The sequence below is a fragment of the Oncorhynchus tshawytscha genome, linkage group LG05, assembly GCF_018296145.1.
Source record: "Oncorhynchus tshawytscha isolate Ot180627B linkage group LG05, Otsh_v2.0, whole genome shotgun sequence".
NCBI lineage: Eukaryota > Metazoa > Chordata > Actinopteri > Salmoniformes > Salmonidae > Oncorhynchus > Oncorhynchus tshawytscha.
In genome coordinates, this window is record NC_056433.1 from 85,690,755 (window position 1) to 85,703,854 (window position 13,100).

Below are 13,100 nucleotides of genomic sequence, written 5' to 3' on the forward strand. Positions count from 1 at the left end.
AAAACCTTTTTTTTTTTTTAAATGGACGTTATGTTGAGGTAAAATGTTCACTGATGTGAAGTGTAACCATGGAGTGTACAGCTTGAACCCATAGGAGACTCTATGGCTCGTGCTATTGTTGTTTGATGGTGTTGTGACTCTTTCTGGTTTAGTGGGAGGACCCAGAAGCAACTAGTGGAATATGTGAAGGACAGCGGAGCAAGGAGGACACCATATCAGAGGTGTGTGTCTCTGTCTCTGGTCTCTCTGTGTCTTTGAGCTCTGTTTAACTCTCATGTGGTCTCCTGTCTCTCTGTCAGGAGGAACAGTAAGGTGAGGATGTCGGCTCGCTCCCTGGCCCCCGATGTGCCAAAACAGGTCAGTGCGATTACCAAGACTAATGCATCTTTCTGACCGGGTCGGTGAGTGGCCTTTCCGACCGGGTCGGTGAGTGGCCTTTCCGACCGGGTCGGTGAGTGGCCTTTCCGACAGGCTAAAGCATATTAGGAAGGAGGTGCAGAGTCGTTGGAGACTAATGGAACCCTCTCTCCCCATCTCTCCTCTTTCTTTCATGTCATTTCAGACGTTCTCGTTCAATGACAGCCTGCGGGCGCCAGGTTCCCCATCCTCTGCGACCGGGTCCTTCCACTCCATACAAGTCTTCAGCTCCCCCACACGTCCGGAGCCCCAGGCACAGTCTATACAGCCTCCCCAGAGCCAGGCCCAGTCTACACAGCCTCCTCTCCAGAGCCAGGCCCAGTCTACACAGAGCCAGGCCCAGTCTACACAGCCTCCTCCCCAGAGACAGGCCCAGTCTACACAGCTTCCTCCCCAGCAGCAAGAGACCCAGCTCCTGCCCCCACATCTGGCCAGGCCCTCCAGCCCCCAGCGAAGGAGGACCCCCACAAGGCCACCGACATCCCCCATGTCACCACGCCTTCTCACAAGGTGCCCCAAGTTCCCCTGTGGCAGGAGACTGCAACCCCTCGTCTGTGTGTGTAGAGAGTAGCGCTTCCCATCCGCAGCAGCAGCCCTCCCAAAATGGCAATGAGGGTAGTGAGCAGGGTGGGGGATGGGGATCGAGGTGCAGGGAGGGGGGAGGGGGGGAGACGAGAGTGTTCCTCTCAGCTGATGTGTTTGAGGCGGAGCTTCTCCGAGCCAGGCAGAAGCCCCTGTTCCCATTGGCTAACACCCAGCTCCATGTCACAGAGGAGTTCATAGATGACGACCCCACTGAGATGTCGTTCTACGGCGGCGGGGCCGAGGCCTATTACGGCTATGAGGAGAAGTGGGGTCAGTATGGCTGTTATGGGGAGGGTGGTTACACAGAGGGTGGTGGTGGTGGGGACCTCACTAAAACCAGGGGTGTCAGTTTGGGTCTGGAGGACCTGAACAGCAACACTAACCTCTTCTCTGACCACAGCGTTGTTGGTCGCTCCGAAACCAGCTCTCTGGTTAACAACAGGTCAGAGTGTAGTTCTCTTGACAACCTGGGGCTTAGTTCCGCAGGTGACTCCCGGTCTCTGGGCTTCGACGGGCCAGACTTCTCCTCCTCCCTCCGCCTCCCGGGCTCTGACAACCCGTCTGAGGCTAGCTCCATGGTTAACTTCCCGGCGTACTCAGTCCGCTCGGAGACTAGCTCGGCGGTGCAGTTCAGCGACCTATTGGAGCAACTGGAGCACCTCAGCTATCCTCCTACGACCACGGAGGGGTCGGCTAACGGCAGCGACGATTCTGACTCAGACTGGGGTTCAGACAGCGGCCTGCCCCCTGAGCAGAATCTGTTCTATAGCAATCCCCTAGCCGGAGGGCCAGGCGGGGTTGAGGGGTTCCTTCTGCAGTGTCATGACCTGCAGGCCCTAGCCCTGGGGGAGTCCTCTGGTGGTGGACCCCCACATTAACATGTGAAGACCCTATATAGGCAGTCACACTACTTACTTAGCTAACGTTACACAATATTATTGTGGATTTGGCGACGATTTGAATATTCGCGGAACATTTTGAATCAGATTTGAATCTTTAATTTTTGTGATTGGGGAACGGCACCTCTTCTGACTCATTTGACCTTTACTAGCCAGCCAGTGACATTTGGCCTTTACTAGCCAGCCAGTGACATTTGACCTTTACTAGCCAGCCAGTGACATTTGACCTTTACTAGCTAGCCAGTGACATTTGACCTTTACTAGCCAGCCAGACACATTTGACCTTTACTAGCCAGCCAGACACATTTGATGCCTTTTTACTAGCCAGCCAGACACATTTGACCTTTACTAGCCAGCCAGTCACATTTGACCTTTACTAGCCAGCCAGTCACATTTGACCTGTTTTAAACAGATCAATTGTAGCACTTATCCAGACATCCTACCTACTAATGACTGTTCTCCCTCTAGCTCTGCTAATGGGTGCTGGCCTTGCTTGTGTTATTGAAACCAGATATTTTAAGACCCTTTTTATGCCTCATAACAGTGGTCTGGCATTACAGCCATCAGCTCACGTTGCATCGCACGGCTCAGTAACAGTAAGAGCACAATACTGAAGTCCTAAGTGGTCGAGTGCAGGGATAGAACGAATATAATATTGCTTGCCTATGTGGCTTTACTTAATAATTGGAGAGTTATTTGATGGGATACGGTTGCTATTATATCCCCCTAGCATACAGCAATTGCTCTAAAGTTGTTTGTGGTTTTGAATCTGTCGGTACCATTATGGTGACTCTATTCTTTGTCTGCTCTTCTGTACCACTACGCTACACAGTCTTTGACCGTGCGTTGCATTTAGCCTTTATGTCACAGCTCTATAGTGTTAGGCACTTTGCATTTAGCCTTTGTGTCACAGCTCTATAGTGTTAGGCACTTTGCATTTAGCCTTTATGTCACAGCTCTATAGTGTTAGGCACTTTGCATTTAGCCTTTATGTCACAGCTCTATAGTGTTAGGCACTTTGCATTTAGCCTTTATGTCACAGCTCTATAGTGTTAGGCACTTTGCATTTAGCCTTTATGTCACAGCTCTATAGTGTTAGGCACTTTGCATTTAGCCTTTATGTCACAGCTCTATAGTGTTAGGCACTTTGCATTTAGCCTTTATGTCACGGCTCTATAGTGTTAGGCACTTTGCATTTAGCCTTTATGTCACAGCTCTATAGTGTTAGGCACTTTGCATTTAGCCTTTATGTCACAGCTCTATAGTGTTAGGCACTTTGCATTTAGCCTTTATGTCACAGCTCTATAGTGTTAGGCACTTTGCATTTAGCCTTTATGTCACAGCTCTATAGTGTTAGGCACTTTGCATTTAGCCTTTATGTCACAGCTCTATAGTGTTAGGAACTTTGCATTTAGCCTTTGTGTCACAGCTCTATAGTGTTAGGCACTTTGCATTTAGCCTTTATGTCACAGCTCTATAGTGTTAGGCACTTTGCATTTAGCCTTTGTGTCACAGCTCTATAGTGTTAGGCACTTTGCATTTTGAATCCTTAATCTTTAACTTTTTTTTAAAGGAAAATATTTCTTATGTTTTCAAGACCACGTGTTGCTTATTCAGAATAAGACATTAAAATGTATTGCGACGTGAATGTTGGGAGGAGAATATTTCTCCAGATGATTAGTATTGATTGTCTGTCATTCTGAAGAATATATTAGTTCACCGTTGTTGAGGTTCGATCTTGTGACCTGCATGGATGCAGGTTTAGACTTGATCCAGCTTTCATTTTAAATATATCATTTTAAATATAATCGATTTTAAATATATCATTTTAAATATAATCGATTTTGATTCAGGGGATTCAGACTGTAGCCGTCTCTGTGACTTGAATATGTGTTCTTTGTATAAATTTAACACCCCTGAAAGTAAATTGGATTTTTAATTTTAACAGCACTTTTCATAACTTACAGTATAGTATTTTACTTAAAAAAAAAAAGTTTTAAATAGTAGGCAACAATATGTGATTGTCACAATGCTTTTTGTGAATCGGAGATTAATATTTGTGTCACACCACTCAGATCTCAGGGGTAGTAATGAAATCGATGATGTTCCTTCATTAGTGTAACACAGTCCAGTAGTATGTCTGTGTATTCTCTGTCAGAGGTTATACAGGCCTCGGGGACTGTTATAACGTACAGATATATAGCACACTGCTGCTAAAGATAGAAATTCAACATGGTTTGCATCCCAAATGACACCATATTCCCTACATAGTGCACTATTTTAGACCAGAGCCCTATGGCACCCTATTCCCTACATAGTGCACTACTTTTGACCAGAGCCCTATGTATGGCACCCTATTCCCTACATAGTGCACTACTTTTGACCAGAGCCCTATGTATGGCACCCTATTCCCTACATAGTGCACTACTTTTGACCAGAGCCCTATGTATGGCACCTATTCCCTAAAGATAGTTCAACTATGGTTTGCAGAGCCCAAATGACACCCTATTCCCTACATAGTGCACTACTTTTGACCAGAGCCCTATGTATGGCACCCTATTCCCTACATAGTGCACTACTTTTGACCAGAGCCCTATGTATGGCACCCTATTCCCTGTACATAGTGCACTACTTTTGACCAGAGCCCTATGGCACCCTATTCCCTATATAGTGCACTACTTTTGACCAGAGCCCTATGGCACCCTATTCCCTATATAGTGCACTACTTTTGACCAGGGCCCTATGGCACCCTATTCCCTATATAGTGCACTACTTTTGACCAGAGCCCTATGGCACCCTATTCCCTATATAGTGCACTACTTTTGACCAGAGCCCTATGGCACCCTATTCCCTATATAGTGCACTACTTTTGACCAGAGCCCTATGGCACCCTATTCCCTATATAGTGCACTACTTTAGACCAGAGCCCTATGGCACCCTATTCCCTATATAGTGCACTACTTTTGACCAGAGCCCTCCTATAAAGGCACTACAATGTGTGTTTTTATAGAGCCTTTATATTATGCTACTACAGTCTCAGAAGATTTTGTTCCATTGAGACATCTGCTGGTCCATAATAACCTGGACTTTCCTGTCCGTTAGTGAGTAACGGAGTAACGCACAGCCTCAGTCTGGGGTTCATGTTAGGTACTGGGCTAACAGAGTATTAGGCTATATCGTTCTGCCACTGAACAAGGCAGTTAACCCACTTCCTAGGCCGTCATATCGCAGAGGTTTTTTTACGTCCTGTTGATATGTAGACGACTGAAACGGGGACACAAGCACATTGTAGATTTGAGTCGGGTGTAGATTTCAGTTTAAAGAATGCAGGCAGTGTTCTGCTGAGGCAGTGTTATACACACCACAGCCAACAACGTGAATGTACTGTTAACAAACCCATGTAACAAAATATGACGTTTCTCCTTCAGTAATAACAGTAGCTTGTATGCCAATAGATTACGAATTGTTTTTAATGTCTTTTAAATGTACTATAAGTGAAGGTAGAAGCCCTCAGTAAACAGTAAGAAGCATTTATACTTAACCTGGTTTATATTCCTTCAGTGGAAATCTTGGGGAATCAATGAAGTTCTCAACAGAGTGATGAAAGTGAGGTTTTACGATGTCACCATATCATTGTGCAGGAAGTGATTTAAAAAAAAAAAAAAAAACTCCTTGTATCTGTTACTTTCATCTGATCGTTTACTGTAAACATGTTGCGTGAGATTTTATACACAGTCTATAATGACTTCCTGTAGCTGCGTCTGAGGCACTTCAAGACAATAACACTAACAGCCGCAGGAAACAAGGGACATTTCATCACGTTGGTCCTTAATCTTGTCACTTTTTATATAACCTGCCATTTTGAGATTCATCTTAGCAGTTCATTTTCTTTTCTTTCTTCTATAATGTCATTTGATGAATGAACGGATATACAGCCGTAGCCATTGGGTCCAGTCCAGTGACGTATTGTGGTGTTGACATCCAAGCCACAGATATGTGTTGGGTTTCTGCTCGGGTCGGAGTAGGGAACACTGTGGAGAAACAATTGAGTAGGTGCCATGGTAAATAAAGTCCCGTGGAACCGACATAGAGTTTGTGTCCCAAATGGCACCCTATTCCCTACTTAGTGCACAATGGGCCTTGGTTAAAAAGTAGTGCACTTACATGGGGAATAGGGTGCCTTTTTGGGGGGGGGGGGTAACCATAGAAACGGAGTCAGCGGAGTGTTTCTCTACTTTGTTATGAGGAGGAAATTACATCATCAATCTAAATCCCCGAGTCCCATTTTTTTAATTTCCTGTCATTTGAAGCAGCTAGCTTTAATCTACCCCAAAAGGCCTCTGACTTGGCGTTCTGCAACGCAAACGGTTGTTTTCAGTGTGTTTTTTAGAACACAAATCTATTTGGATTTGTCATCTGTAAGCACAGTAGAGTCTGCTCACTCTGAAGGTTATTTTAAAAAAAAATTAAAAAAAATTGTCATTTAGCAGACGCTCTTATCCAGAGCGACTTGGGGTTTAAGTGCTTTGCTCATGGGCACATTGACAGATACATTTTTTTTATTTTTAGAATTCATGTCGGTGGCTTGGCGACGCTAAACCAGCTGTGGTCTATGGACTTTTGTCTGTACTGTTTTGACTAATGTTGCTCAGTTCCTTAAGCCTTTTATTGTTTGCCTCATTCACTTAATATGTATTCATATAATTGACCGCTGATGCCTAGAGGTGAATTTTAAGATTGTTTTTAAATATTATAGCAGATTTTTCTACATGAATGTCAAAATGGGGTTTGGGGGGGTATATTTGAGTGATTTCCACAAGCGTTTATGAATGTAAAAGTGGGGGGGTATATTTGAGTGATTTCTACATGGTTGTTAAAATGGGGGTGGTGGGCATATTCTACATGCGTTTATGAATGTGAGAAGGGCGTTGGGGACTGGGTACATTTTTTATTTCTTTAGACCACTTGGCGATCAAGAAAACCAACTAATATTTTAGCTGTTGAGTAAACCGGCTACCCTACATAGTTTCTATTTTCTAAAACTCTACAACCCAGGTTCTCATTGTCATTTTGGTCGAATGCCCCCTCCTTCGTAAAAGGGTTCATAGAAGTGCGCTTGCGGAGCCTCGCTCTCTACCATCACAAGTGAGTCAAACAGCAGTCTGAGCCTCCTAGAGAGGGTCGGGTCAAAGTTCAAATACCCAGGAAACACACACAAAAAAAAAGAATGCACAGATGGAGACCTTTGACCTGCGGTTGTTGGCCTCTGTTAGAACATTCGGTCTTTGATTCGTGGCCTGCAGATTCCCCCCCCCACACCTCTCTTGAATCAAGTGCATGGTGTCCTAAGAGACAATTATTCACCTAGCTTTTGATCTACTGTAGCTTGCAACTTACAATGGCATCAAATAATGCAACTTGCATTTATTTCTTAATCAACATGTATGGTTACTGATTCTAAACTAAGTGTACTCTTACGGTTTTGTATGTTTCTCCTCTTAAGAATAAAGGAATCACTTTTTGGGTATCTTTTATTTTATTTTTTTAAATGTCAGATGTAGAATTTATTTCAGATATTTTGTTGATTTACTTTCAATCAAGGAAGCAGAGAATCATGTGCAGAAGAGGTTTTGGTGATCAATTCTGTGGCTATGGAATTTGAATAGTCCTCTACTGAACTTGACAGCCATCAACTGGATTATTAATTTTCTTTTCATGTTAGTTGATATTGTTATATTGCATAAACGGATGGTCCCGACAACAGTGTTGATTCAATACTGTTTAAACTGATGGATTTTTAGCTACAGCTAAAACCTGCCTATTCATCCCACTAAGACTGACTCGCTGACTCTTCACCTTGTCCAGGAGTGGAGGTGGAATGCTAGAAGTGGCGGCTGCACGCGAGGGGCTTTAGAGAGATGAATTTGGATGGACCAATTCACCTTGTCCTCGCTCCACCTAACCCTACCTCAAACCCTCTAACCCTCAAGCAGCTACCCTGAACCCTCTAATGTTGCAGTGTTTAGTTCGACACCAGCGCTGTGGACCTCAGACTCAGGGGGGGCGAACGGCTAGTGTTTACCTTGTCCGGTACACCTTAGAGAAGTATACCACAATCTCAATAGGTCCCTCTGGTTACTAGGTCAAAGAAATACATTAATAACAGTATCTAGTTTGGGGGGAGACATTTGATCTTTTAATTCTATATCCTTTTGGGAAATTGCTACTATTTTTAATGTTACATGTCACTATCATTCCTATGGTTTTGTGTAACCACGGTGCCTGGCCAGAGCATGTCGTTTAGGATTAGGGCTTCATCTGGGGCTTAAAATGCAGGAGCTGTCTGCTTTGTTTAGAATTAGAGAATACAAACACATGTTCCTTATTTTAATCTAGGCCGTGTTCCAAGTGGCCCCCTATTCCCTATATAGTGCACTACTGTTTACCCAGAGCCCTAGGGCTGCTCCTCAAATACTACATTCCACAGCCTGTGCACATGCTCCCTGTTTAGACAGGCTCTCTGCCAAGTCATTCCACACAGCAAACCCCCACTCCCCCCTTCCTGTGACTGGACTGTCCCGTCTCCACTTCCTGTGACAGGACTGTCCCGTCTCCACTTCCTGTGACAGGACTGTCCCGTCTCCACTCCCCCTTCCTGTGACAGGACTGTCCCGTCCTCACTCCCCCTTCCTGTGACAGGACTGTCCCGTCCTCACTCCCCCCTTCCTGTGACAGGACTGTCCCGTCCTCACTCCCCCTTCCTGTGACAGGACTGTCCCGTCCCTCACTCCCCCTTCCTGTGACAGGACTGTCCCGTCCTCACTCCCCCCTTCCTGTGACAGGACTGTCCCGTCCTCACTCCCCCTTCCTGTGACAGGACTGTCCCGTCCTCACTCCCCCTTCCTGTGACAGGACTGTCCCGTCCTCACTCCCCCTTCCTGTGACAGGACTGTCCCGTCCTCACTCCCCCTTCCTGTGACAGGACTGTCCCGTCCTCACTTCCCCCTTCCTGTGACAGGACTGTCCCGTCCTCACTTCCCCCTTCCTGTGACAGGACTGTCCCGTCTCCACTCCCCCCTTCCTGTGACAGGACTGTCCCGTCTCCACTTCCCCCTTCCTGTGACTGGACTGTCCCGTCTCCACTTCCCCCTTTGTGTGACAGGACTGTCCGTCTCCACTTCCCCCTTCCTGTGACAGGACTGTCCCGTCTCCACTCCCCCTTCCTGTGACAGGACTGTCCGTCTCCACTCCCCCCTTCCTGTGACAGGACTGTCCCGTCCTCACTCCCCCTTCCTGTGACAGGACTGTCCCGTCTCCACTCCCCCTTCCTGTGACAGGACTGTCCCGTCTCCACTCCCCCTTCCTGTGACAGGACTGTCCCGTCTCCACTCCCCCTTCCTGTGACAGGACTGTCCTGTCCTCACTCCCCCTTCCTGTGACAGGACTGTCCCGTCTCCACTCCCCCTTCCTGTGACAGGACTGTCCCGTCCTCACTCCCCCTTCCTGTGACAGGACTGTCCCGTCTCCACTCCCCCTTCCTGTGACAGGACTGTCCCGTCCTCACTCCCCCTTCCTGTGACAGGACTGTCCCGTCTCCACTCCCCCTTCCTGTGACAGGACTGTCCCGTCCTCACTCCCCCTTCCTGTGACAGGACTGTCCCGTCTCCACTCCCCCCTTCCTGTGACAGGACTGTCCCGTCCTCACTCCCCCTTCCTGTGACAGGACTGTCCCGTCTCCACTCCCCCTTCCTGTGACAGGACTGTCCCGTCTCCACTCCCCCTTCCTGTGACAGGACTGTCCCGTCTCCACTCCCCCTTCCTGTGACAGGACTGTCCCGTCTCCACTCCCCCTTCCTGTGACAGGACTGTCCCGTCTCCACTCCCCCTTCCTGTGACAGGACTGTCCTGTCCTCACTCCCCCTTCCTGTGACAGGACTGTCCCGTCTCCACTCCCCCTTCCTGTGACAGGACTGTCCCGTCCTCACTCCCCCTTCCTGTGACAGGACTGTCCCGTCTCCACCCCCTTCCTGTGACAGGACTGTCCCGTCTCCACTCCCCCTTCCTGTGACAGGACTGTCCCGTCTCCACTCCCCCTTCCTGTGACAGGACTGTCCCGTCTCCACTCCCCCTTCCTGTGACAGGACTGTCCCGTCTCCACTCCCCCTTCCTGTGACAGGACTGTCCCGTCTCCACTCCCCCTTCCTGTGACAGGACTGTCCCGTCTCCACTCCCCCTTCCTGTGACAGGACTGTCCCGTCTCCCTCCCCCTTCCTGTGACAGGACTGTCCCGTCTCCACTCCCCCTTCCTGTGACAGGACTGTCCCGTCCTCACTCCCCCTTCCAGGACTGTCCCGTCTCCACTCCCCCCTTCCTGTGACAGGACTGTCCCGTCTCCACTCCCCCTTCCTGTGACAGGACTGTCCCGTCCTCACTCCCCCTTCCTGTGACAGGACTGTCCCGTCCCACTCCCCCTTCCTGTGACAGGACTGTCCCGTCTCCACTCCCCCTTCCTGTGACAGGACTGTCCCGTCTCCACTCCCCCTTCCTGTGACAGGACTGTCCCGTCTCCACTCCCCCTTCCTGTGACAGGACTGTCCCGTCTCCACTCCCCCTTCCTGTGACAGGACTGTCCCGTCCTCACTCCCCCTTCCTGTGACAGGACTGTGTCCCCCTTCCTGTGACAGGACTGTCCCGTCCTCACTCCCCCTTCCTGTGACAGGACTGTCCGTCCTCACTTCCCCCTTCCTGTGACAGGACTGTCCCGTCTCCACTCCCCCTTCCTGTGACAGGACTGTCCCGTCTCCACTCCCCCTTCCTGTGACAGGACTGTCCCGTCTCCACTCCCCCTTCCTGTGACAGGACTGTCCCGTCTCCACTCCCCCCTTCCTGTGACAGGACTGTCCCGTCTCCACTCCCCCTTCCTGTGACAGGACTGTCCCGTCTCCACTCCCCCCTTCCTGTGACAGGACTGTCCCGTCTCCACTCCCCCTTCCTGTGACAGGACTGTCCCGTCTCCACTCCCCCCTTCCTGTGACAGGACTGTCCCGTCTCCACTCCCCCTTCCTGTGACAGGACTGTCCCGTCTCCACTCCCCCCTTCCTGTGACAGGACTGTCCCGTCTCCACTCCCCCTTCCTGTGACAGGACTGTCCCGTCTCCACTCCCCCTTCCTGTGACAGGACTGTCCCGTCTCCACTCCCCCTTCCTGTGACAGGACTGTCCCGTCTCCACTCCCCCTTCCTGTGACAGGACTGTCCCGTCTCCACTCCCCCTTCCTGTGACAGGACTGTCCCGTCCTCACTCCCCCTTCCTGTGACAGGACTGTCCCGTCTCCACTCCCCCTTCCTGTGACAGGACTGTCCCGTCTCCACTCCCCCTTCCTGTGACAGGACTGTCCCGTCTCCACTCCCCCTTCCTGTGACAGGACTGTCCCGTCTCCACTCCCCCTTCCTGTGACAGGACTGTCCCGTCTCCACTCCCCCTTCCTGTGACAGGACTGTCCCGTCTCCACTCCCCCCTTCCTGTGACAGGACTGTCCCGTCTCCACTCCCCCTTCCTGTGACAGGACTGTCCCGTCTCCACTCCCCCTTCCTGTGACAGGACTGTCCTGTCCTCACTCCCCCCTTCCTGTGACAGGACTGTCCCGTCTCCACTCCCCCTTCCTGTGACAGGACTGTCCCGTCCTCACTCCCCCTTCCTGTGACAGGACTGTCCCGTCTCCACCCCCTTCCTGTGACAGGACTGTCCCGTCTCCACTCCCCCTTCCTGTGACAGGACTGTCCCGTCTCCACTCCCCCTTCCTGTGACAGGACTGTCCCGTCTCCACTCCCCCTTCCTGTGACAGGACTGTCCCGTCTCCACTCCCCCTTCCTGTGACAGGACTGTCCCGTCTCCACTCCCCCCTTCCTGTGACAGGACTGTCCCGTCTCCACTCCCCCCTTCCTGTGACAGGACTGTCCCGTCTCCACTCCCCCTTCCTGTGACAGGACTGTCCCGTCTCCACTCCCCCTTCCTGTGACAGGACTGTCCCGTCCTCACTCCCCCCTTCCTGTGACAGGACTGTCCCGTCTCCACTCCCCCTTCCTGTGACAGGACTGTCCCGTCTCCACTCCCCCTTCCTGTGACAGGACTGTCCCGTCCTCACTCCCCCTTCCTGTGACAGGACTGTCCCGTCTCCACTCCCCCTTCCTGTGACAGGACTGTCCCGTCTCCACTCCCCCCTTCCTGTGACAGGACTGTCCCGTCTCCACTCCCCCCTTCCTGTGACAGGACTGTCCCGTCTCCACTCCCCCTTCCTGTGACAGGACTGTCCCGTCTCCACTCCCCCCTTCCTGTGACAGGACTGTCCCGTCTCCACTCCCCCCTTCCTGTGACAGGACTGTCCCGTCCTCCTCCCCCTTCCTGTGACAGGACTGTCCCGTCCTCACTTCCCCCTTCCTGTGACAGGACTGTCCCGTCTCCACTCCCCCTTCCTGTGACAGGACTGTCCGTCTCCACTCCCCCCTTCCTGTGACAGGACTGGACTCCCCCTTCCTGTGACAGGACTGTCCCGTCTCCACTCCCCCTTCCTGTGACAGGACTGTCCCGTCTCCACTCCCCCCTTCCTGTGACAGGACTGTCCCGTCTCCACTCCCCCTTCCTGTGACAGGACTGTCCCGTCTCCACTCCCCCTTCCTGTGACAGGACTGTCCCCCTTCCTGTGACAGGACTCCACTCCCCCTTCCTGTGACAGGACTGTCCCGTCTCCACTCCCCCTTCCTGTGACAGGACTGTCCCGTCTCCACTCCCCCTTCCTGTGACAGGACTGTCCCGTCTCCACTCCCCCTTCCTGTGACAGGACTGTCCCGTCTCCACTCCCCCTTCCTGTGACAGGACTGTCCCGTCTCCACTCCCCCTTCCTGTGACAGGACTGTCCCGTCTCCACTCCCCCCTTCCTGTGACAGGACTGTCCCTCTCCCTCCCCCTTCCTGTGACAGGACTGTCCCGTCCTCACTCCCCCTTCCTGTGACAGGACTGTCCCGTCTCCACTCCCCCTTCCTGTGACAGGACTGTCCCGTCTCCACTCCCCCTTCCTGTGACAGGACTGTCCCGTCTCCACTCCCCCTTCCTGTGACAGGACTGTCCCGTCTCCACTCCCCCTTCCTGTGACAGGACTGTCCCGTCTCCACTCCCCCTTCCTGTGACAGGACTGTCCCGTCTC

At 50.9% G+C, this 13,100-nt stretch overlaps 1 protein-coding gene and 1 long non-coding RNA gene across 2 annotated transcripts in view; one reads left to right on the top strand and one right to left on the bottom strand.

Annotated features, from left to right (window-relative positions):
• farp2 (FERM, RhoGEF and pleckstrin domain protein 2) overlaps nucleotides 1-13,100 on the top strand; it is a 90,256-nt gene that overhangs the window by 42,783 nt on the left and 34,373 nt on the right. Inside the window, exons 11-14 of the mRNA XM_042322733.1 lie at nucleotides 153-221; nucleotides 300-357; nucleotides 563-973; nucleotides 1,005-1,272. Of these exons, the coding sequence (XP_042178667.1) occupies nucleotides 153-221; nucleotides 300-357; nucleotides 563-973; nucleotides 1,005-1,272 (806 nt within the window). The remainder of the gene's footprint in view (nucleotides 1-152; nucleotides 222-299; nucleotides 358-562; nucleotides 974-1,004; nucleotides 1,273-13,100) is intronic.
• LOC121846563 lies at nucleotides 2,033-2,249 on the bottom strand. The gene is made up of 2 exons (XR_006083502.1): nucleotides 2,157-2,249; nucleotides 2,033-2,072 (listed from the first exon to the last, which is right to left on the bottom strand). It is a non-coding gene; the product is annotated as an uncharacterized LOC121846563 (long non-coding RNA).